Source organism: Onychomys torridus, chromosome 16 (genome assembly GCF_903995425.1).
Source record: "Onychomys torridus chromosome 16, mOncTor1.1, whole genome shotgun sequence".
Classification (NCBI taxonomy): domain Eukaryota; kingdom Metazoa; phylum Chordata; class Mammalia; order Rodentia; family Cricetidae; genus Onychomys; species Onychomys torridus.
Window position 1 is genome coordinate 16,815,998 of NC_050458.1, and position 26,188 is coordinate 16,842,185.

Genomic DNA, 26,188 nt, shown 5'->3' on the forward strand with positions numbered 1-26,188 from the left:
AATTCAGCCTGATTGGTGAGGACTAAGAAAGGGAACGAAATGAGTACTGTCAGCAGGAAGCTATTTTGATTAGATTTTATTTTGAAGAATGGCAATAACTATGCCATTGTACATTGACCTAATCAGGTCACATCTGGAATACTAGGTTCAATTATAAGTGTCCCATTTTGAAAAGAGTGCTGACAAACACAAGTACATGCAAAGAGGCTACTGAGATGGAAGATGAGCTGGAAATTCTCTATAGTAAATAAAAGAACATTTTTTAAACTAATTTCTACTAGTGAAGCCAAGAGCTAGAACTTACCCTTGACGACAAATCCCAAGTCCTTGACAGTTTCCCTTGGAGTCAACATTAAGGTATGTCAAGAATGCAAAAGTTTAGGACATAGGAAAATATGTGAGAAAAGGACACGGTACAGAGGAATGGAGGAAAGTAGACTAGCATATCCATCATATGGGTTAATGCTCTCCTGCTGTAAAAAGAGGATGGAGCTGGCTGAGCTACTGAAGGGACGTTTATAAGTTGACAGAGAGCTGGTCCAGGAATCTAAAGATATTCTAAGGCAGCAAACTAAGGAAGATACCGCTCACCTTTCCTTCACACAACACAGGTATCTTGTTTGTTTGCTTATTTGCTGTATTTTGGGGTCATAAGTATAAACATAGTATCTGGGATGTATTCTTGGCATCTCTTTGGCTTTTTTAGGTAGGAGTAATGTGTTTGTGTGTGTGTGTGTGTGTGTGTGTGTGTGTGTGTGTGTGTGTGGTGTGATGTGTAAGAATCCAAACAGAAACACATTGTTATATTGATTAAAAATTTAAAAATCCCTTTCAACAACTCTACATAGACTCAAAGGCAACTTGAGGATGAAAATCAAAGCCCTACCACTTCATAGATGGAAATAATCAAGTTAATGGACACTGGGCTATCTTTGGAATTGGCTCCTCCTAAAAAGGCTAGAGTGTAAGAAGGCAATTAACTTTTGTTATAAGTACTGACACACTGAAGGAGTGGACCATAGAAATCGGTAAAGTTAGAAGGGAGACAACCATCAGCTGAACACAAAACAGAAACAAGCTACAACTCAAGCCCACATGATAGCTAAAGTTGAAAGACAGAATTAAACTAGGAAATCATCATCTCTGCAGGTTGTGGAAGAAAGAGCTGTCAGGCTAGAGGTCCAGAATTCTATCAGCTAAATCTTCATTCTTTGAGTGAGCTACGATTTTGCTCTAGTCTGCAAAGTATGATCCTAAGCTCATCATCTCATATCTCTGAGGTTTTATACATAATTATGCCTTCACATATTTTATGAAGTTTCCACTGCGCTAGGTTTCCATATCATACCTCAAAGGCCCCTCAATTCTGGTTATCTCTCCCACCATTTCTTCCTTCAGCATTATCTCCCCTCCCCCTCCCTACCAGGCCTTCCAATTCCTGTTTCCCTCCCTCATCCCCACCCCCACCAAGTCCCCAGTACACCCATAAAATCTGTTTGATTTCCCCCTCCCGGGGAGACCCATAAATCCCACTTAGTTCCTTCCTCTTCCTTCACCTAACCTCTTTGATTCTATAGACTGGTTGATTATAATTTACTTAAAGGCTAATATCAAATCCTTCATAGGTATCAATTAGTTAAAATTTATGGTGAGAAAAGCTCCTCACATGCCTGTAAACACCACATACCTATCATTGTTCCTAACATGAAACCAAGTAAGGAAAATTTTATCTCCTGATGTGAACCAGTCACTTCCAAATTTCCTTGCCCATATAAAGCTGGTAAAGCACAAACAATATCAGAATTACTAAGTTTGTAGGGCTATTCCTTATAACAAATTGTAATGGCCTTGATAATAAATGTAGACAGCTTCTGGGATATACATTAAAAAAATTAAGTTATTTATGGGTTAGGGAGATGGCTCGGTGGCTAAAAGCTTTTGCTATGCAAGTAAGGTGCCCTGTTTTAGATCGCAGCCTCAAGTCAGACCAATGACTCCTGGCAATGAACACTTGCAGTAAAGATGAATGGCCTAAAGGGTAAGCTGTATCACTCACCCAGCCACACTGCAGTTTCCACTGCAAGATTCTACTTCTCCCCCACCCACCCACCCCCACCCCCACCCCCACCCTGTTTTCATTTCTGTTTTTGCTTTGTTTTGTTTAGTTTTTTAGTTTTTTAATTTGGTTTTGATTTGAGGGAAGGTTGCAAGGGCAGAGGGCAGATTCATGGAGACAGGGAGATAGATAACTGGGCATAATGTGAAACCCACAAAGAATCAATAAAAGGAAAGAAAAAGGAAAAAAGAAGCACTAGACAAAAGCTTACATATGCCTCTAGATCCAGTCCTATCAGGGGAGAGAATAGAACCACTGGGTTTTCTGTCAGTCAGTTTAGTTAGAGGTTCAATGAGAGACCCTGTTTCAAGGGAAGAAGCCAGAGAATAATGTAGCAGGACACATAGTGTCCTCCTTTGGCCTCCCTGTGTTCAGGTACACATCCTTGCACACATACATGGTTGCATAATCCATGTTCATACATATGTGAACTCACAAAATAAATTAAAATTTACTGTTACTCAGTACCTGTAAGCTGAATCTCAAACAATTTTAGCTTTTATGCTGTGGGTTTTATGCCACCCAAGCTGAAGTACACTTTGTTTACAAGGTGGAAGATATTTAATAGTTCCAAATTCCAACATGTATGTGATTTTTCAGTTTAGGTCAACTGGGATTAAAAAATAAGGAACTGTAATAGGACAAAAATGGCCTAGAAAGGCTCTAACTAAATATTAATGTGGAAAAGTAATTGGAACTTATTACCTCTCCATGTGGCAGAAGGGAAAAAATAACTTTGAAATTTTAACAAGTAATCCATTGTGTCTCTGTAGACATAGCAAAGTACCATTGAATTATCTCTTGATGATCTCTCTCTCTCTCTCTCTCTCTCTCTCTCTCTCTCTCTCTCTCTTCTGGGCAGCAGTAGATCCCACTGGTTGCACATTTTCCTCAATACAAAGTCAGCAAATCCTTGAGGATTATAACTGCAAGATTAATTAAGCATTTAGTGCCACTTCTGTAGAGCGACAAGAACTCAACACAACTATGTCTGTCCATGAGCTAACCTCCCTTCCTGATACCCAGACTTTTCATTCTCAATAGTTATGTAAACCAACAAGCAGATGGGACTATGCACAAAGAGATGGGTGGTGAATGCTAGCAAAGGATCATTGTAACGTCAGTCAGTGACGTGCTAGCATTTGCTAGATCTGAGATAAGTGGTCCAAGAAGGTGGTTCCACTCATGACTGAGCATTTGAGAAGCTACCCCACAGCATCAGAATCCTTGTTTCTAATCCAGAGAGTAGATATCATGGGACCTCTGAAAACTAAAAACCATGAGTTTTTCAGTGTCAATTCATATGTGTAATTTGTTAAACCATAGTTTTCCTTCTGTAGTAAGAAAAGATTCACATATCTATGGTACAAATACAGCCTGCTGGAAACCACTGCTATCCAAACATTTTTCATTGCCTACCACAACACTAAAATAATCTTTTTTGTTTTGTTTTGTTTTCTAGACAGGGTTTCTCTGTGTTTGGTCCCTGTCCTGGATCTCACTCTGTAGACCAGGCTGGCCTTGAACTCAGAGAGATCCACCTGACTCTGCCTCCCGAGTGCTGGGATTAAAGGCTTGTGCCACCACCACCCAGCAACAATCTTAATTGGCACTTTATGTATGTGTTGGTTGGTTGCTTTGTATTCTATAGACAAACAACCATATAATCGAGTGGGCAACATATTATATAATATATGAAATATATCAAAAGAAAATAAACCAAAATAAATATAAAATATTTGCATGTATTTTTATTTTAGTGTATTAGTGGTATACTAGTCATATTTTAATTAACTCTAGAATAATATTCACAATAAAATAAAACTTCAAATAAATGAAACAATTTGACTCGATATTTAACTGTAAGGTCTAGCATAGTTTTAATTTTTTTTTCTGAGGGTGTGTGTATTTCAATATAAAAAGTACATTTATGGCATTTTAATTTCCACCTACAGATAGTTAAAAGTGTTTTGTTTAATTACCCTTGTAAAATTCTATCTTCTAAAATATTAATAAAACCATCTTCCAAATTAATATATGTGGCACATTTTTTTTTTTTGTATTTTTGTTATCCTGCCTTAAAATACACTGAACTAACTGTAAAGGGATGTCAAAGATTTTGAAATTCTATTTCTAAGCTTTTACTTAAGTGTATTGGATGGAACTATGGTACTGTTTTGTAAAGACACAATTGAATATTGTTTAGCACGAGACCTATACTATACCAGACATGCTTTCTTTTTTTTCTCAAAATACTCTATCCATAAAATTTCTCTTTTTAGAAGATTTCTATGCATCTCCATGAAGCAATCTTAACTATGGGTAGATTTTTATAACTTCCTATATGGTATAACATCAAAAGTTCTTAGCCCCTACAATAAACATATTATATGAAACCAATCATCTCCCAAAGATCAATTCATAGGTGGCCTCTAGTGAGAATATTTTCATAACTTTTCAATCCATTTATTTAAATACTGACCATCAAAATAAGTACTAGTTTTTGCTTAGCATCCTACTTTTGCTGAGCATTATCAACAGTTGATTTTCTCTATAACTCTGTGTGTGTGTGTGTTGAACACATTTTACTACATCTCAGGGTCGCTATATCTCACCGTTAATCACTCGCCTCTTCTTCAGTTAGAGAGCCTTAAAACCTTATTCAAGTTTGGGTAATTTGTTGATATTTTTGTTTGTTTGTTTGTTTTATCCTTTATAGTAGGCTATGTCATGAAAACAAATTCTTGAAAATTGGAGGACTGTTTAAATGCTAAAAGAGATTTCTTCACTGAGCTGTAACTTTCCTCATATCTCCTCTCTTTTGTGACTGAAAGATGACATGATACTAAAAAACCTTCTCTGTGCAGGAAAGAGAAATATCACAAACATGCCAGAGTAAGATGTTGTAACCCATCCCAAGATCCCATCCTGTTAAGCTGACATCTAATATGGGTTGCAGAGTTTATCTTACTCTTAAGAAACAGAAAAACAGGGATTAAAGTTCTAAAATAGTCTTTCTATTCCACAACACACTAGCTTTAGCGAAAGTAGGATCACTTTGACTGGGCTTGATTGCACACAGCTGCAATGCTAGTACTTGGAAAGCTGAGGTGGAGAAATTCCAAATATGGGCTTAGACTGGGACTTACAGTAAGACTTCTTTCTCTGTCTCAGGAACATAAAGGTGCTGATGTTTTTTTAAATATAAGAAATAAGAGATTCACTTTTGAGCAATCCAGATATTAGCAGTTGGTTTGAAAAGATAAAGTCAAAACTTACATGAAGGGTACATCCGATGAACTCTGTGAGTGTGAGTGTGAGTGTGTGTGTGTGTGTGTGTGTGTGTGTGTGTGTGTGTGTGAGAGAGAGAGAGAGAGAGAGAGAGAGAGAGAGAGAGAGAGATTGAGAGATTGTTTCCGTCTTTATTTTCCTTACATTCTATTTTTATTTTTTTCCTTTTTAGTTTTTTTTTAAACTAAAGTCCCAGAAATTTTGTTTGTTCAAGCAAGCCCTTGTATGTTTTAATACATACAGTTTTAATAAATACATAGAGTTTTAATAAAACTACTATATTATAAATAGTTCAATCAATGAAAGTCCTTCTATTTGATGAACAATCCATTTAATATTTATATTTATAGAGTTTCTCCAGAGAAGAAAGAATCACTGGAGTAGACAAAGACAGAAAAGAGGGAATTTCCTATGGAACTAGGCTTCAGCAGTTCAGTGTGGATTCTGGAAGCTGGTAGACCAGACATGCTGGTACTGTAACTCTGTCTGTGTTGAATGTGACTCAATGTATACTTTTTAAAGATAACACTTAAGAAATGAAGTTCCACTGTAAAGAAAATTCTCAAAGGAAAGAAAAGAAATAACTAGGAAACACTTTAAACAGTGTTCAACATCCTCAGCATTCTTTCCTATCAATAAAATGCAAACAAAGCAAAAAACAAAAACGAACAAACAAACAAAACAAAAAACAAAAAAACCCAGACTCTTCCTTCCCTCAATCCAAATGTCCATCCTCAGGAATCCAAGTAACAAGTGCCAGTCTGGATATAGTAAAAGAGGAACTCTTATCCTCTGTGGGAGTGTCAACTTGTGTTTGCAAATCAGTTGGAAGTTTCTAAATAAGCTGAACACATGTTTATGACCAGTAACACCATTCCTGGCATATATACACAACAGTATTCGTACCCTACTGCAGAGGCACGAGACCATCCAGGTTCATTGCTGCTCTTCTCATAATCATTAGGAATTGCAATCAAATTATCTTTTCTTTGCAGTGTTTAATTTGGATCAAAAGTGGAAGCCAGGAAAGTAGAAATGGCCTTTTGGAGAGACAGCATAAATCATCACTAAAATTGAAGCAGAGAAATAGAATCCTGGGGCCAGAAATATAGGTACACAGGGAGGGACATAGGTGTACTGAGAAAATCATGGATTGAAGGGAAGGGCTAACCCAAAGGAAAGGGGTAAGAAAAACAATGTGGACACATGCTATCACAAAGCACAAGTAAAAAAAAAAAATTGTAGGAATAGTAGAAGAAAATGTTAAATAAAAGCAAGAGGCAGGATGCTGTGGGAGATAACTAAATGGAGGGGGGCAAGTGGTTGAGGAAGGCAATGGATCAGTCAAGCAAATTTAGAAATATATGAAAATCCTTACTTACATCCACTAGTGAGTAAGCTAATTCACAATACAGCTGAAACAAAAGAAAAGAGCTCTAGTTGAATTACCCTGCATGCGTAGACAATGCTGTTCACAGAAGCTTAACTGACAATTTCAGTAACAGGGATAGAATAGCTCCTTAAGAGTTCTTGCTTATGAAGTCCCCAGAGGTCACTGAAACATTGTGGAAGAAGTTACATAAAGGGCATAAGAGCTGGAGGATGGGGAAGCATTTCACTCCTGTGAAATGCCTTTGAGCTGTGGCAAGGCTATCTTACTTGTGAGCTCTTCTGATTATCTTCACAAGATCTGCACAAAACCAAGCCAGACCAATCCTGGCACAGATGGGGTTGATGACTTCCAGAACACATGCCTTACTGAAGAACCATGGGCAGAGGATTGCGGCAAGGACAGGAAAAAATCATTTTTTTAAGGATATTGCCACTGATAGGTTTCCTATGATTGGGTGTAGTCTTTAACTGTGCTTAGTGAGCTATCCAAAAAAAAAAAAAAAAGACATGAATTTGGGAGGGACAACATCTTGGAGAAGATGTTGGTGGAATTGAAGGGAAGAAATATGAAGTAGATGGGATTATAATTCAATGCATACATGCATATAATTATCAAAATGATAAAAATTATATCTAAGATAACTTTTCATGAGGTGCAAGGCTGTTATATAGGGGGGAGAGAAGTAGAAGGAGGATTCAAAAGAAGGAGGAGGAGGAAGAGGAGGACTGTAGATATAGATTCTTAGATCCCTCTAGTAGAATCACTTCCTTTCCCAGATGAAATATGGAGATACACACCTGCATATTCTAAGATAAACATCAATGACACCAGAGTCAGCAAAGGCAGAACATAGACTAGTACCCCTCCCCCATTCCTTTTCTCCAAGTTGAACTGGAAAGAATAGACATAGTACTTCAGCCCCATACATATGAGCACATATCCTTAGTGGGAAGTGAAACACTAGGATATAAGATGCAGACATGAATGAAGAAATAATTTTTATCACAGGTGTCGATGTGAACATATGCCACACAAGAAACACAGAACAGTTATTATAATTTTATAAAGATTCCAGGGAAAATAGCTATTGGCAACTGATGAATGCTGGGATAGGAATAGTAATTGGGACAGAGGGTAGTACATCTATCTACTCATAGATAGCCAGGCTGCATTGAATACCCCAACACACATTTCCATATGCCAATTGGTGTCATTATATCATAAAAGAAATCACTAATAGCAGGACATGATGGAGCACATTTTAACTCCTCACATTCAAGAATCAGAGGCTGGCTGTTCTCTGTGAGTTTGAGGACAGCCTGGTTTACACAGAAAGTTCTAGGTCACCTAGAGCTAGAACTTAAATGAAACTTTGTTTCTCTATCTCTGTCTCTCTGTCTCTGTCTCTGTCTCTCTCTGTCTCTCTCTGTCTCTCTCTCTCTCTAATTATAAAATATATAAAAGTATTAGTTAAAAATATTATATTCAGAATGGCCTCTTTATATATTCAAATATATACTTACTGTCCCACATTCCCATGACATTATATAAGGTACATGATGAATCCACTGTAGTACCAGGAGACAGCATACTAATTCAATCATTTAAAACTGATGAAACATTCTATTGAATGTAATTGCCAGTCCAGTGGGCCTATGGTGGTTCCTTTACGAGTTCATGTCCTGTGTGTTTCAGGATCACAAATGCTGGTATTCAGCAATTCCAGTTGAGAGGGAAGGTGGGAGGGAAGAAGGAAGGGAGAGGGGAGGGGAGGGAGGAAGAGAAGGGGAGGGGAGGAGGAGAGGAGAGGAGAGATTGACCTGAGGAGATAGCTCAGAGAGTAAAGCCCTGTCACTCAAGCATGAGAAACCTCTTAGAGCTAGAGAGTTAGCTTGTATTTATAATCTTAGAGATCCTACAGTAACATGGGAACTGGAGATAAGAAAGTAGCTAGAAGCTTTGGGCCAGCTAGCATAGAGTATGCAACAAGGAAAACCAAAAGGACCTGGTCTCAAGCAAATATGGAAGGCAAGTACCAGCATCTGATGTTTGTACTCTGACCCTAAGGGCTCTCTAAATTACACGCACACTACATAGAAACAAGATATTGAACTATAAACAATCGATAGAAAACATAGTAGCAATGACACTTACGTAACAATAATTAAGAGCAGGCCAAGAATTTGAGAAAGAACAAGGGAGCTGTACATAGAAGAAACTGCAAAGAGAAAAAAGGAAATGGGGAAATGGTGCAATTGTATTTTAATTTAAATCTACAAAAACTATATCAACAAAGTTTTAGAGAATTAGAAATTTCATGAAAAGAAGACAAGCTTTACCAAGCTTTAACATATCCTCTAGCATTTTAGAGTATTCTTATAGGAGATTCTCCCCCATAGCTTCTCAGTTTTTGAGTTGTTTTCATCTCACTTACTCAAAGAATACAAATGCATAAGCATAAGAATCCAGAACAATGAATGCTGCTACGCACAGACCTTAATAAACAGTTGTTGAATACAGAAATGTTCGAATCCAAGATCAATCTTTCCTATGTTCTTTTTTCCCTTCCTGCTTCCTTCCAAATCTCATGAGAATGCCTCCCATTGGTAGACACTAAACAGGAACCATATGGAAAGAGGCCCTGGGAATGTGATTCCTTGTTTCTCTTCGCCTCAGAATGTGATGGTGGTGAACATAAGTTGAAAATAGACAATCTGTCATGAGGAAGATGGAGTCGTATTCTGGGTCTCACAGCAGGCTATCTTTTTGTTACCTCACTAAAAACAGGACAGCTTCTCCACTATCTCCAAGATATCAGTAAACATAAACACATAGGCCCTATTGTGCTATGTATTAAAGGCTCTGAAAGTCTAAGTGAACCAAGACCAGTAGGCAGGCATGGTTTAATTGAAGTGATACCGAGTGCCATAGAAGCAGAAGCCAGAACAAAGAAGAGTTGTGTGGATGTCATAGTGGAAGCTATTTTGTCGTTGTCACTTTTATTTTCCTTGTGTCTAATGAGCAGTACTGGTATCAAAGCAGCCCTGGAAAGGAGCCTGGCCAAGCCACATGCAGGTGTGGGAGAAGCTAATGGAAGTGGCAGCTGAGGTGACCTATAACCAGGGTGTTGAAAAATGAATTATCCATGTGGTTTAAATGAGCCCAATGATATATTGGAACACCGTGGGGCTTAATACAAAGCATGGCATTCAAGATGGAAGATCCAAATCCCGACTCTGGCTCTAACACAGACCACTTTCATGAGACTGAATGAGTCATTTAAACCACACCACGCTGTGGTTTCTCCCTCAGACCAATCAATTCAACAAGATGGACTGGCCCCTCACATCACAGGATGCTGTAAGGCAACAAGCGAAGTGCCAGCCACTGCCGTGTTTTCTGTGCAAGGCAAAGGTATCTGCTTTATTCAAAACAATGGTCCTGGATATGGCTGTCAAGCCAAGACTTCCATAAAATCAATTCACTTTGTAAACTATGGTGGTTTCTAATGTGGTATAATGCATTAGAAATATTATACCTCTCTGCCGTGAATCTACCCTCCCTTTATGTTAATTCACATGTCATACAACATTTAGAGTTCAACAATTCATTGTAGTTCTGCCAAGTGTTGCCAATCATTTGCAGTGTTTTGCCACAACCTATAAAAATCCCCTCAGGCCTAAAATATGTGCCCTCATCCCTGAATTCACAATCTTATATTTAGACCCAGCCAGCAGGCCCTTTAGATTGCTCCAAATCAAATAAACTCTAAAGCCCACACAGTAGTATTAGATCACTACTGAGCTAGAGGTGTACAGGCTGAAGGAGAAAACAAAACTCGGGGTAAGAGGAATATCACCGGGCATGAATTAGGCATATTAGAGAAAGAACAAGACAAGGAGTCCAAATAGCCTAGGTGAAATGCCAGCCCTGTCACTTTTGATAAAACATAGATCCATCTTGCATGGGACTTTGAACCTCGGCTGGAAAATGAGAATACTAGATTGCATCAGATGGACAAAGGCAAGAAGGTATGCATTCATCAATCCAGCATGTGCATAGAAACTTTAAGAGCCCAGCTGACAAGCGACATTGCTTTTGAACTATCACAGCACTGAACTAAACTATGTGACTTTGAGCCAGATAAAAATAATATATGTGTCTCAGATTTTTAAATCTGTATGTCTTTAAATTTGTAAAGTTATCCTTACAGCGGTGTCCTAAGGATGGAATGAGATCATTGAAAACCAGCTAAACTAGCCTGTGACAGATAGTAGCATTATCATGATGACAACTGTGTACCAGGCAAAGAGAAAACAAAGTTAAATCCAAATGTTTCAGGGAGGACATAAAGAGCATCAGATAGTCTCCACCGATCTCTTGCCAAACCAGGATGCTGTCGGTTTTAGTTTGCTTCCACATATCTTCACTCACAGCCAAGGAGATTTCGTGGCACAGGATGTTTGTAAGCTTTCACTCTCCTGAGATGTCTTTATCAGGGGAGGCAGCACCATTCCTTCTGCAACCACTGCTGTGTCACTTAACAAAACCACTGTGGGAGCCAGGACCAAGAGCAGTGAGCACAACACAAGAATCAAAGAAGCCTTCTCAGCCTTAGAAGTAAGACAACAAGAGCCAAGTACCATGAATGAAAAAGCCTTTCTGACTTTTCCTTGAGTCTGTTTTCTGATCAGGAGTCTCACTGATGTGAAGTAAGAAGCCGTGTTACTGACCTCTAAACTAAACAAACAAACAAACAAACAAAAAACACCATGAAAATGCTATTATGATACATTTCTATAATTTAATAGGTATCATAATGATTTTTGTCTTATTCTGTTATGGCTACTATCACAAAAAATACCATAAAGTGGGTATTTTATAAACTACAAATGCATAGGGGTCAAAAGATGGCTCAGTGGGCAAAGGTCCTTGCCACCAAGCCTGATCACTTGAGGTTGAAGGAGACAACCAGCTACTACAGGTTATCATAGGACCCTCGCAGAGATGTACCCCCCCCACACACACACCAAAACAAATAAATGACATTTTTTTTAAGAGTGAAGAAAATGAACTGAAACTTTTTTTTTCCAGAGCTGAAGATCAAACCCAGGGCGTTGTGCTTGCTAGGCAAGTGCTCTACCACTGAGCTAAATCCCCAACCCCAAACTGCAACTATGTATTTCTCACAGTCCTTGTAGCTGAAACCACAAGGTCTAGACACAGATAGCTGTGAGCCCAGCTGAGTACCCTGTTCCTTCCTGGTCGACCTTTTATGTTGTGTGATCTTGAGAGGTTAGTAGCAATGAGGCTTCCCCAAGCTTGTTTCATGATTATATTTATGAGAGATGTTGCCCTCAATACCTAATCATGCCTCTGAGTATCCACCTTTTAATAGCCTCACTTTGGGAAATAGGTTCCAACACAGAAACTTGAAGGAATAAAAATACTTATCTCAAAGGATCTCAAAGTCATTACCCTAGACCTGCAGGCTTCCTGATGCACTCTTCTCTGTAGACATCTTGGCTGAGCTCCTATGTCTCGTGAAAAGTACATTACATAGTCCCCCTGTAACCAAACCCACAAATACATCTTCATCACTTCCTCCATTCCTTTATTTTTATAAATCATTATGACTTAAATAGAAAAGCATTTGCTCTTTCTCACTATTGCTAAACCTAGGTAATAAATGTATTAAGCCCTATTCAGTCTTACCTACTGTACTTCTCTCACACTTAATTATCTTGAACCATTCTAGTAGCTAATCTTCCCATTTCACACTAGTGCGTGCATTTTAGTATGTAAAGTTTATAAGGGGCACCACCTGCCAAAGGGAATGGGGCATCACGCACTCATCAAGTTTCTAGGTTATCTTTTTCATCTTCTTAAATGTTATAATTCTCAAAGTAGTTATCCACAATTCCTGTCCCATGTGTTAACTTCTTTTTTCTCTTTAGCTCCTTCACAGAAGGGTTCTGTTCCACTGAAACATTCTTCCTGAATCACTGGGCCATCACCACCTATTTCTTCATGTGTAACAATCTCCTCAGTTTTTACCTTTCTTGATCCGAGAACAGCATTTGACCCTGTTAATCTCTTTCAAAACATATACTTTTTATCTAGTGCCAGAAAACCCTCTTGCCTTTCTATTTAATCCTTTGGCTGTTCTATCTACCTGTTAGCTGTTCCACACAGATCTCTTTGCTGGCTCCTCATTGTCTGCCTGGTTCCTAGCAACTAAAAATGATTTGCAGAAACGCATGCTTCTCTCACCTTACATATATCATCCCCAAATCTCACTCCTTTCTGTGGCTTTATCTCCAGTCTAGTCTGATCTTGTTGAACCTTCAGAGCCATATACCTAAGTATGTGCTACACATCTCTAAGAATCTCATAAGCATATAAAAGCCATTTTTCAAGTCTGGTCATGACATTTCCACTGAAATAAGGACCCCAAATAATTCTCCTTGATGATTCCTTAATTGTTCCTGACATTCAGTTCTAATCAAAGCATTTCAAACTCATCGCCTGTCAGTTTAGACATCATTTCCTAAGAATAGCCTTCTTTATATCTAGGCATATAATTAGTTCCATTCAGTTCTTCTACACTACCTGGTCCCATAGGATTCTCTTGATCTCCATTTCCCTCTATGTAAATCCAAATCATCATTTCTGCTGCCCAAATTTTATACTCATCAGGGTAAAATGTATCAAATCACTGTCTTCCCTACCAAGCAACATAAATAGACAACATTTGTGTAACTTGGTCGATGTGTGGGAAGGAAGAGAAAATGAAGGGAGTAAGGAGGGAGAGAGAGGAAAAAGGAGTTCAATGGAGATGGGAGGTTTTTCTTAATAATGCTAATAATAAAATGATAAAAGGTAAATATATGAATAAATAGAGTTGTAAGGAGTGAATATAGAAATCTATAACAATAAAAACAATTGAATGAAACTCAGAATCATATAAACTACTAAATAACAGGTGAAGAATTTAGGGTGTGAGGGTTGTGGTCATTAATAAGGGTGCTTTGCATTTCCCAGGAAATTGTGGCCCCAGATTAATTTATTGATTACATCCTAATGATCATAAAATAGTTGGGGCTGGTGAGGTGGCTTAGTGGATCAAGCCCTTATCGCACAGCTCCAAGGAGAGGAATTTAGATTCTGGCACTTACATGAAAGCTGCGTGCCATGACTGCCTGCTTGTATTCCCAGGGAAAGCATAGGGGGATCTCCCTGGGCAAGCTGTCTGGCTGTAATAGCCAGAATCAGCATACTGTCGGTTCAGAAGAGACTCTGCCCCAGTAGGTAAAGTAGATAGTAATTGAGGGTTATATCTGAAATCAGTCTCTGGCCTGCATACACCTCTGTACATATATGTCCACAGACATATAGACATACATATATGTATGCACACTACATATATACACACATGCAGAAACTTTCCTAAATTCTCCAGAATCTCAGTTTCTTTATGTATGAAAATGCAAAGCCATAAGAAAATAAACATCGCAGGATTCCTTTAAGAATTAAACCAAGCACCATTAGTAAAACCTGAATAAAACAGAATGGTCGCCACAATTTGTGCTGCTGAGGTAAGATAGGATTTTCATGGATAGCTTCCCTGAACTCCACTTTGTACACAATTCCTTTCCTAATACTGTAGATCATCATTTTCAGAACTAGAGAATTTTAATCTGCACACACACACACAAACACACACACACACACACACACACACACACACACACACTATGTCTACTGAAAATTATTGTCTTTGCAATTTTGCTCAGACTTGGCTCTCAAGGTTGGAGTCAATTTCTTCAGAAAAGCAAAATATATATAATTGTTTTTATCTTGTTCTATTCAATGTATCATATGCATATGTGTATTATATCTATCTCTACAAAGACATTTTTCTTAAGATACAATAAATTTCACAATATATACATACATACACACACACACACACACACACACACACACACACACACACACACATATATATATATATATATATATATATATATATATATATATATATTATATGCCCCATTAAGTCACGGAGATCGAGTTATCCCAAGAGTGCTAGTCCACAAGATGCAAGCCCATGAAAGGTAGTGGAAAATCTTTGAGCTGGAAAACCAGGAGTGTGGATTACAGTCCCAATCTGAAGGCCTGAGATCAAGGGGGACTGAGGTCAAGAGATCAGTGAGGAACTGAAGCAGTCAGCAGAGTCAATTTCCTGTCTTCCTTTCACCCTGTCCAGGTCCTCTACAGACTGGATTATGGTCACCAGTAGTGGGAAGAGCAATTACTTTATTCATTTCACCAGCCCCAAAGCTATTCTCTTCTGGGTACACTTCCATAGGCATACCAAAACAGCAATGTTCAACCAAATCATTGGGCATCCCTTGGTCTAGTCAGTTTAGCACAAAATTAATCATAGCATCCCTGGAATGCCCATGCTTCCAATATTGCTGACACCTCCTCTTTTTCTGTCCTGGGGCTTCTCTAATTATCCTTCGCTTTTTAGATCCCTGACTCCTATGTCTCAACTCTAATGCATTACACATCTGGTTCTCAAGTCTGGCTTTTATAAAGCAATCTTATTTATCTTTATGTTATAATCCAGCAGAAAGATGAGTGCAAACCTGTTAAATTAACAATTATTGATTTCAGTTGAAACAGTGGAAATGAAGAAGCTGCTTCTTTAGTCTGAAAATTAACAATGAAGATTGTGAATCTGTCTTTCACAAAGTTAGCAGAGCTTAAGAAATTCACTAACATCTCAGTACCAGAATAAATGGACCAAGCATAATATCATAATCCTTTTTAGTGGAAGAAGATCTCTGCACTTCACTTGAAGATGGGAGAAATTAATGATTAGAAATTAATGGTGGCTAATGTGGACAAAAATTAAGCTTGTACTATATAATTTAAACTTTAAAAATATGACCATTCCCTTGGATTTGGTTAAAAATATGTAATATTAAATATGTAAGATAACTCTCGAGAAAGTTCAGGAAAACATTGCTTTCGTGCATAATATTAACAGCCTAATAATACTGAAGATAATTTATCACTATCTTTAGCTAAGAGGCTAATGCAAGATCTCTCTCTCAGAGTGATGCTGTGCCACTGATAAGCTATCATCCATAGAGTATCCTTCTGTTTCCTTCCGCAAGGCATTGGGGAACACTGCCAACTCTGCTGAAGATAATTCTGTTGATAATCGTGTTGGTTAAACTCCAAACATGTATTGGGTGACACTAGAACATATGTTAATCATAGAGAGAAAATATGAAGCAGACCTCCCCCTTCTGCCTGATCAGGAAGATACATACATACATACATACATACATACATACATACATACATACATACATAGCTTTAACAAGCTTCTTTCTATAAATAATAAGGAGATAATGGGTTACAAAGAGTAATAGATGCTAAAAATCAATAGTTCATGAAAGTGCCATAAAAAGACTCATGAACCCTGAGTAAAGTCTTGGTATGGGTTTAAAAGCTTCATTACTTATTATCAAAGTAAACACATTTTAATTATTGAAAAGTTCAAATAAATAGAATAAAATAATGCCTGCAATATAATACTACCACCTAGAGTTACATAGAGTAAAATCTTAGAATTTTTGCATTTTTCCTATTTCCTTGTTATTAAGTGACTATTACTTTTAAGTAATCTAAAAATTAAAATATTTTTAGTAAACCTTAAAGATTTTCCAAACATTTTTATGGAATTATTAAACTCAATATCTTCCCAAAATACAGAGGCCCTCTCTAATTTACAGAGTCTATGCCTATGTTCCCTCATAGATGCCTGAAATGAACAAACAGTACTGATACCCTTTTAGTCAAGATTTCTCTCTATCAATCTTTCTCTGCTCTTTAAATGACAGTTTGTATACAAATGAGAGAAGATTATTTTCTAATAGAATGATTTTTACTGAATAATCAGAATCCTGTCATGTCAGGGTTAAGTATATTAGTCCCCTGAAAAACAATGTCTGAATTCAGTGAGTATTGTCATGCAATTATAGATTTAAAACCCAGTAGCAAATAATCTTGCTATTCTACAAATTTAAGTTGAATGAGGAGAGATTTGGTGGGACAGGTGCCAAAGCTGAAAAAAATGTAAAAACCAGATCATAAATGCACTGCCATGTCATGATCTGTAGTGTATCTTTATCCTGGAGGCAATGGAAATTCAATAACTGTTCAATGTAATTGATTTACCCACTTAGGACGAGTTTGCTTCCTTAAGTAAATAAGACTAGTAATAGAATATCTAACAAAGGCCCTTGTAAAGATATTCTTTCTTCAGGAAGTGTAACTTATCTTCATGGCTGAAATTAGATGAAGCCTGCTGATCTAATTTATTCAGAATTTCTAATGAGTTAATTAATCAAAAAACTTATAGCTACAAAATTTTGTATGATGTTCATACATTTAGTATTTATGTATCTTGAAATTCAGTCAAATGCTTTAGAGGTAAGCTTTAGATAAGAATCATAGACTTTTCCTTGAATATGGACTCATCCATCATAGTTCAACCTACTGCACTTTTGTATAAACCACATCTACAGTTCATAACATATTTGGTCTATTTTTGTTCTTAAGATAGAAAAATAAGTTTAAAATGTACAACATAGTCCCAAATGTATTTTCATTAATTTTTAAACTTTCAAATTTTCTATGGTAATACCATAGAAGTATTTTTCTTAGTAACTCACATAATTCTTTTCTTTTTTCTAGCTTTAATTTCTGTTTTTTCCTTTTATTGAAAGTAGATTCTTTTCTCATAAAACATGCCAAGATTATAGTTCCCTCTGCCTCTACTACTCCCAGTTCATCCCCACAAACCTTCCCTCCAGATCTACTCCCTTCCTATCTCTCATTAGAATAAACTTCTAAGGACTAACAACTAAAAATATAATATATTAAAAATAAATGAAAATGAAATAAAATATAAAATGAATAAATATAATAAGATGAAGGAAAAACTATTATATCAAAGTTGGACATGGCAACTCAACAGGAGGAAGAGGCCCAAGAACAGGCACAAGAGTCAAAGATCCACTTGTTCTCATAGTCAGGAGGCCCATGAAAACAGTAAACTTAGTGGCTATAATATGTATGCAGAGGACCTGGTACAGACCCATATAGGATCCATCATTGCTGCTCCAGTCTCTGTGAGTTCATATGTGCCTTGCTTCTTCTGGTGTCTGCCACTCTCTGGCTCTTACATTCTCCATTAGATTCTCTGAGCTCTGAGGGGAGGAATTTGATGAAGACCTCCCATTTAGACTCTATCTCTGCATACTGTTTGACTGTAGGTCTCTCTATCTGTTCCTATCTGCTGCCAGAGGAAGCCTCTCTGATGATGATTGGATAAGGCATTGACCTAATAGTACAGCAGACTATCATTACTGTAAGTCTCTGGGTTATCCAATCTCTGATAACATAGCAGTGCTGTGTATGCGTTCCTTCTGTGGAATGGGCCTGAAGAGAAATCACACATTTTTTGTGGAATATGTATTTTGTTTAGCTAGGCAAATATTTGTTACATTTGTTTATTATGTAAAGATGCACTGCTACTTCACCTTGCCTGCCTAAGGCATGTGATTGGTCTAATAAAAAGCTGAACAGCCAATAGCTAGGCAGTAGAGGGAGAGGTAGAACTGGCTGGTGGGCAGAGAGAATAAGTAGGAGAAGAAAAGAGAAGAGAAGAGAAGAGAAGAGAAGAGAAGAGAAGAGAAGAGAAGAGAAGAGAAGAGAAGAGACACTAAGAGAAGGAGGGAGAAAGACGAAATGTCCAGGGCCAGCCTGTAGCATGATTATCATTAAATTAATGCCTTATAGACACTTATAAAAAAATACATACTATTGTAAAATATTAATTGAAGAAGTGTTACATTTGCCTATGCTGTGGAACATTTGTTGAATGATGCAAAGATGTGCTGCATTCTTTTAGGTTGCATTTGTTTAACTCTCTGAAGCTGTGTTACTTTGCCTGTCTAAAATACCTGATTGGCTTAACAAAGAGCTGAACGGCCAATAGGATGACAGAAGAAAGGATAGGCAGGGCTGGCAGGCAGAAATAATAAACAAGAGGAGAAATCTGGGAGGAAAAGATTAAGAATCGGGGAGGAAGAGGTAAGGAGGACTCCAGGAGCCAGCCACCTACCTACACAGCAAGCCATGGAGTAAGAAGTAAAGAATGGTATAGAGAATGATAAAAGTCCAGAGGCAAAAGACAAAGAGGGTTATTTAGGAAAAGCTGGCTAGAAACAAGCCAAGCTAAGGCCAGGTATTCATAAAAAAAAGAATAAGCCTCTATGTGATTTATTTGGGATCTGGGTGGCAGCCAACCCCCCCCCCAATAATGGTAAGTTTCTCAGGTCCTTCCTGGCTCCATGGCCCTGCCTGGCCCCAGGGTCCTGCAGCTGCTTAAAGAGGCTTAATATTATTTACAAACTGTATGGACTATGACAGGTTTCTTGCTACAACTCTTTCATCTTAAATTAACCCATTTCTATTAATCTATGTTTTGCCATGTGTTGGTAGTGTCACCTGTCTGCTGGCATCTTGCTGCTCCTTAGGCAATGGCTAGGCGTCCCTCCCTATTGTCCTTTCTTCTTTCCATATCTCTGTTGGATTTCCCTCCTGCCCCTAAGCTGCCTTGCCATAGGCCAAAACAGCTTTATTTATTAGCCAATGGGAGCAACGCATATTCACTGCATACAAAAAGGCATCCCATAGCAACCCCCCCCCCCACCAAAGCCTAAAGAGTAAAGCATAAAAACAACCAACTATACATGTAGGCATTCAAAAGTGGGCCTATATTTCCATGTAGGGCCTGAGAAAGCTTTTTTTTTTTCCCCCAAAGATAGGGTTTCTCTGTGTAGCTTTGCACCTTTTTCCTGGAACTCACTTGGTAGCCATAGCCCAGGCTGGCCTCGAACTCAGAGATCCACCTGGCTCTGCTTCCCAAATGCTGGGATTAAAGACGTGGCCACCACTGCCTGGCTGCTTTTTTTTTTTTTTTAAGGTATGTCTCCTTTAAGAAATTCTGCCTTAGAGCAGAGCACTTAAACAGCATTTTTCCATGCTAAGTAGAAACAAAAAACTAAGTGAAAAATGCCTGCGACATTCCAGAACTGGAGAGCTGAATGAAGTTCCAGGTAAAATCTACCTCTGACTGGGGGAGAGCTTTAGGCTTTGCTCTGGGTAACCTAAAAAGCAGGTAGAGCCAGAGATAGAGCTGTGCAGAGGGCATATCTGTAGTTTAGCAGTTAAAAGTATGATCACATGGTCAAAACAAAAATAGAGATACACAGTAAAAGAGGTCCAGACAGAACAAATCTCTAAACAGGTCCCAATGTGTTTCATAATGTGCTGTGTGTAGGCTGAGGAAAGAGAAGAAAATGGATATACACAGTCACAGAAAGAAATAATAGTTGAAAAATATAAATTCTTTAAAGAGAGAGTAAAAGTAATATAAAAGAAAAAGGCCACAAAATGAAGGAAAATACATAAGGAGTATGAATCCTGTATAGTATTATGTTGATTTTGAATGTTTTAAATGTTAATGAGCAAGCAAGAGCTGCTGACAGACATTGGATTGTGAACTGGACTTCTAAATTGAACCAAACTAGTTATCTTAGGGCTTCCTTAACTTTAAAAACAAAGTAAAATATATATATATATATATATATATATATATATATATATATATATATATTACTTGGGGTAGAGGATTTTGGTTTTGTTTCCACAGGAAATGAGACACTATGGATTTGTTCCATGTTGATATGGACCAGGTTTGATCAGGGAAGATCTCTTGATTATTATATATATATGATTCTACTCTTGTTTAGGGTAATGTGCTTATGCAGCTCATTTAAAAATGCAATGTATAATTAAGAAATGAGGTTAGTAGTTAATCTATAATAATCAAACTTGTCACATTAGGTGTGTTTTCAGGGTTAAACAGGTATATTTTAGATAAATAGATGATTTTCAAACGCTTCAAAGACCTATAGAATATGACATTTAAGCTGTTTAATAAACTAAGGTTTTTCATGACAATGAGACATGTCTGCTCCTGGCAGCACCAATTTACTTCAAAAAGGGATGATGAGCATTGAAGAAATTTTATAGGAGTTTGATTTCATTCTGGCATGATTAGACATTTAGAAAAGAAACTGCTTTTGCTTTGACTGCTTGATACCATGCTGCATAAACTGGACATGCAGAATCCACAAGGAAGTGTTGGCTGAACTTCGCCAAAACAAGGTAGGATGGTCCCTCAAGATTCCTGCTTCACAGAAGAATCTTCCAGACATTCTACAGGACACACAGGAAAGTGACTGCTGAATTTTGATAATAGAAGGCAAAACTGTTCTTCAAATTTCCTACTTTGCTGAAAAGTCTGCCACATACTCTAGGCCTATAGGCCCAACAATGGATGGCCTAACATTGCAGAGAAATTTTGGGTGATGGTCCAGGCAGCCAAATGTCTCTGTTGTTAGGTTAATATTATATCCTTCTGTGGTCTTTGAGGGAGATAAAAACTAAATAGTTAAAGTTATAGTTTTCCTTAGTTATGATATGAAGTAAATTAGATATAAAACTTTCTAATCACTAACAAAAGATAGATAATGGAGTATTTTCTGTAAATTTGCTAAATACAAATGAACTGAATATTATAGAGGCAATTCTTACTTGATAGCTTTTTTGCTGTATATAGTTTTACTATGTTAAAGTTAAAACCTTTCATTTTTATTTAGACAAAAAGGGGGAAATGTAGTTGATTGTCTTTATTCTTTACTCTTTGGGCATTGGGGGAGCTGTCATTCAACTTCCAAGTAAATCACACAGAGGGTTATTCTTTTCTATGAATGCCCAGCCTTAGCTTGACTTATTTCTAGCCCTCTTTTCTTAACAAATTATCCTATTTCTCTTTTGCCTCTGGGCTTTTATCTTTATCTATTCTCTATAACTTTCTTTATTTTTCACTCCACAGCTTGCTGTGTATCTGAGTGGCTGGCTCCTAGAATCCTCCTCTTTTTCTTCTCCTTGATCCTAGATCTTTTCCTCATAGATTGCTCTCTGCCTGCCAGCCCTGCCTTTCCTTTCTCTAGCCATGCTATTGGCCATTCAGCCCTTTATTAGGCCAATCAAGTGTTTTAGATAGGCAAAGTAACACAGCTTCAGAGAACTAAACAAATGCAACATAAAGGATTGCAACACATCTTTGCACCATTCAGCAAATATTCCGCAGCATATACAAATGAAACACATCTTCAACTTATAGTCAACCACAACATTCTGTGTTAGTCTTTCTGTATTTAGGGTACCTCACTCAAGGTGATTTTTTTTCAAGTTCTATCCATTTGCCTGCAGATTTCATGATGCCATTTTTTTTTCACAGCTGAGTAATACAAAATGTGCAAATGTGCCACATTTTCTTTATCCATTATTCTGTTGAAGATCTTCTATCATGTTTCCAATTTTAGGATATTATGACTAAAGCTGCAATGAACACAGTTGAGCAAGTGTCCTCTTGTGATAGGATGGAGAGTCCTTTGAGTAGTAAAGCTGCATATTAAGGTAGATCAATTCCCAACTTTCTGAGTTACTGAAATATTGATTTCCATAGTGGCTATAGAAGTTTGCACTACCACTAGCAATGGAGGAGTGTTTCCCCTTCCATCATGAGCTGCTATTTGTGTTATTGATCTTAGCCACTCTGACAGGTGTAAGATGGAATCTCGAAGTACTTTGATTTGCATCTCCTGATGGCTAAGGAAGTTGAAAAAATTTATATTCCTCAGCCATTTGAGATTCTACACAGAGAATTATTTATTTAGGTCTGTACTCCATTTTTAATTGGATTATTTGGGTTTTTTCTTTTTTGATATCTTGTTTCTTTATTTCTTCATATATTTTAGATATTAGTCCTCTATTGGATTTGGTGTTACTATAAGCCTTGTCCCATTCTTTAGGCTTTGTCCAATTGGTGGTGTCCTTTTCTTTACAAAACCTTTTTGGTTTCATGAGGTCCCATTTATTAATGGCTGGTCTTAGTGCCTTCATTGTTAGTGTTTTGTTCAGAAAGTTGTCTTTTGTGCCAAGGTGTTCAAACTTATTGCCCACTTTCTCTCCTACCAAGTTTAGGATATCTAGTTTAACATTGAGCTCTTTGATCCTTTAATACTAAATTTAGCTTATGTTTTAATTTAAAATAAAGTTCACCTTAAAGGCAATTATTTAACTGAGGAATTATGTTAATTAGTGAAATTGGATTAATTGGGATTTTAAACCATTACAACCAACTCAGTATAAATCACACAAGTGGAAGGAACAGAGAGACAAGCTGGCTGGGGGCTTCAGTTGGTCTGTTTTACAGAGGAAAGGGAAGGACATTGGCCACCTTGGCAACCTGCAACTGAAGAACTGTCAAGCAGATCAACAGTAGAATTTCTGAACTCCTCAAAGATGTTGAAAACTCTGGTCCTTGTCTATTCAAATCTAAGATGTAGGGTCTTGATTTCCCTTCCATTCCCACATAAATACATCATCACTAGGATATCTTAATGCCAAGGACATAAAACTTTTCACTACTTTAAAAAAAAAAAAATCTTGTTGTTGGTTGTGGGCCCCTAGGCCAGAGGAGGAAAGATAGAGTGTCGTTGTCTATAGCTCTCAGAGCACGGCAGGAGTAGGACTGCTCCCTCCTCAAATCAGGTCTGGGCTCACTCAACTCCTTAGAAACAAAGGTGACATCATGTCAGAGTCAGTTAAGCTTCTGTTTCCATGCCAGAAAATTAGCTCCTCCAAAGTCAGGTGACCAACAGTCTGCCAACTGATATGCCTGGATAGTGTCTGCCTCCACGACAGCCCTCCCTCCCTGCATTCCCTCTTTCTTTTTCTTTTTTTTTTTTTTTTGCTTTGGTGTTTGAATTGATGCATTATTAATGTTTGTCTGCCTTCAATCAGGTCAAAATATGAAAATTAGGTGGATAACCTTGTTCTTTGCGCCCCCCCCCCCATGACTCAAGCTGTATGAGCCAATCCATTACTTCAATAATCGAGCTGTCCTCTGACACAGTGTCACAGTGCCCTGGGTCGCTTCTGACCCTTGTGCACACCTCTGCCCAGACTGGCAGTGAGAAAAGGACAATCTAGGATGGGACACCCAGAGTTGGTAATGCTAAAAGTTTATCCAACTCCATATGTTTTATATATATATTATAGTTTAAATTGATGATGACTTTAATATATGTCTTATTATTGCCATGTGGGAGTTTTCCCTCATGTACTTTAATCATTTAAACTCTCTTTTAACTAACACAGCTGACAATTTTATTTTCACACTTCACAATATCAGTGAGAGCTGCACTTTTTGGCTCCACTTCTCTCTTTTTGGAAGGGGAAGCCTTCTTGTTATGCAGCTGGAAAACACTCAGGCTCAGCACCGTTATCTCCTGGTGAAACAGAACAAGTACAGATCTGAGAAAGAGCCTTTCTGCTCTTATCTGTCTGGCCCAGTCATGCCAGGCCGAGTGGGCACCATCATAGGTCGAGCAGGAGGTCTCATCATTGGAGGCCCAGGCATCATGGGCATGTGGCCTCCCATGGGTGGCCTCATTCCAGGAGCAGGTCCCATGGGCATCATCCCAGTAGGAGGAGGGCCCATCATTGGGATCATGGGAGGGCCTCCCATGTGGGGTGCAGGCATCATGCCAGGGCGAGGAGGACCGGGAGACTGGGGGGAGGTGGGATCATGGGCCTGCTCTTCCATCCATTTCTGGTAGTAGTCTTTCACATTCTCTTTGTGTTGCTGATCACTGCAGTGTATCTTTCTCACAGATGGAGAATCATGTTTCAGATACATATCACAGTAGTCACAATAAAACTTAGGCATGTTGCTCTTCAGGCTGTTGGCTACCTAAACTCTTATATAATTAATGATAACAAATTACATAGTTTTAACATTTAGTGACTTAATACTACTTTTTAGGAAAAATATGTAATGAGCCTTAAGAAGTTTACACAAAGAGATGCTTTAAGGCAGTTCAGTCTGGGCTGGTAGTCAAGTGTGTTTCCATGATACGACCCTGCCCTTCTATCCTTCCACACCCTGCTTTGGCTTCAAGAACCGCTTCAGCAAATCTGCTGCCATGATTACTCTTCCTGGTTAGGTGACAGGATTTAGAGCCTCCTACCACACAAACCATCGGTTGTGGCTGTGAAGCTTTGTCTAGGAAGCTTAACCAAGGTGGTAAGTCTGACTCTGATCTCTGATTATGAGTGGCATCACCCCATGGGCTTGGATCCAGACTGAATACAAAGGACAAAGACAGTAGAACACCAGCATTTTTCCTCCTCCCACTCCCAGACCTCCACCTTCCTTCTTCCTCTTTCCCTTTTTCCCCCTCATCCTGACTATAGATTCTATATGACTAGATACCCTCTATTCCAGTGGTCATGCCTCATCTACCATGGTGGACTAGTATACCCTGACATCATGATCCAGCACAATCCCTTCTTCTTTAAGTTGTCTTTGTCAGTTGTTGACTCATACACACACAAAAAAGTAACAAGCATACTGTTCCTAAACTGGAAGCCAGACAGCTTATTTCGACTGGAATCACCACCACACAGTGTGAAAAGGCACCATGACTAGGGAATGATGACCCTGTTCCAACTCTGCCTCAGACAGAGAAGTTGTAGTTGTATTTCGACTGGAATCACCACCACACAGTGTGAAAAGGCACCATGACTAGGGAATGATGACCCTGTTCCAACTCTGCCTCAGACAGAGAAGTTGTAGTTGTATTTCGACTGGAATCACCACCACACAGTGTGAAAAGGCACCATGACTAGGGAATGATGACCCTGTTCCAACTCTGCATCAGACAGAGAAGTTGTAGTGGTCATACCCCTTGTGTGCCAGAATGATTAAAGGAGTTGGACCCACAGCGTCCCATAAAAACCTATCATATTTAATTTTCTCCACCCTATCATACTTAATTTACCAATTATTTTGTAGGAACCTCTGAAACTCTTACTGGTTCTGTGAAACCCCTTCAAACTTCTTTAAATAGACTTTAAATGATTGTTTTTTTTTTTTTTAAGATCACAGGTGAATGTATTTTCTCTTTCCCACCAGGATCCATGTTGAGCAGTTATCAATCTCTAAAGCTTTGCAATAAGATTCTATAATTTAAAAATATATTTTGTTACTTTTGTTTCCTCTTCCACATTATTTATATTCCATTTCAGTCTATTAGAGAGATAAAAGAAAGGGCACACTGTGTATTTAATAGAAATTAAATAATTTCAATTTTTTTTTT

General features: G+C 38.0%; 1 protein-coding gene across 1 annotated transcript; it reads right to left on the reverse strand.

The window, feature by feature from the left end:
* Nucleotides 1–24,363: 24,363 nt before the first annotated feature.
* LOC118596692 (U1 small nuclear ribonucleoprotein C-like) lies at nt 24,364–24,756 on the reverse strand. The gene has a single exon (XM_036207571.1). It carries the CDS (start codon nt 24,754–24,756, stop codon nt 24,364–24,366), a length of 393 nt encoding a protein of 130 aa, XP_036063464.1.
* Nucleotides 24,757–26,188: the final 1,432 nt, after the last annotated feature.

What these genes read in the sequence shown, in the direction of transcription:
- LOC118596692 (XM_036207571.1), bottom strand. Translation starts at nt 24,756, where the DNA reads ATGCCTAAGTTTTATTGTGACTACTGTGATATGTATCTGAAACATGAT.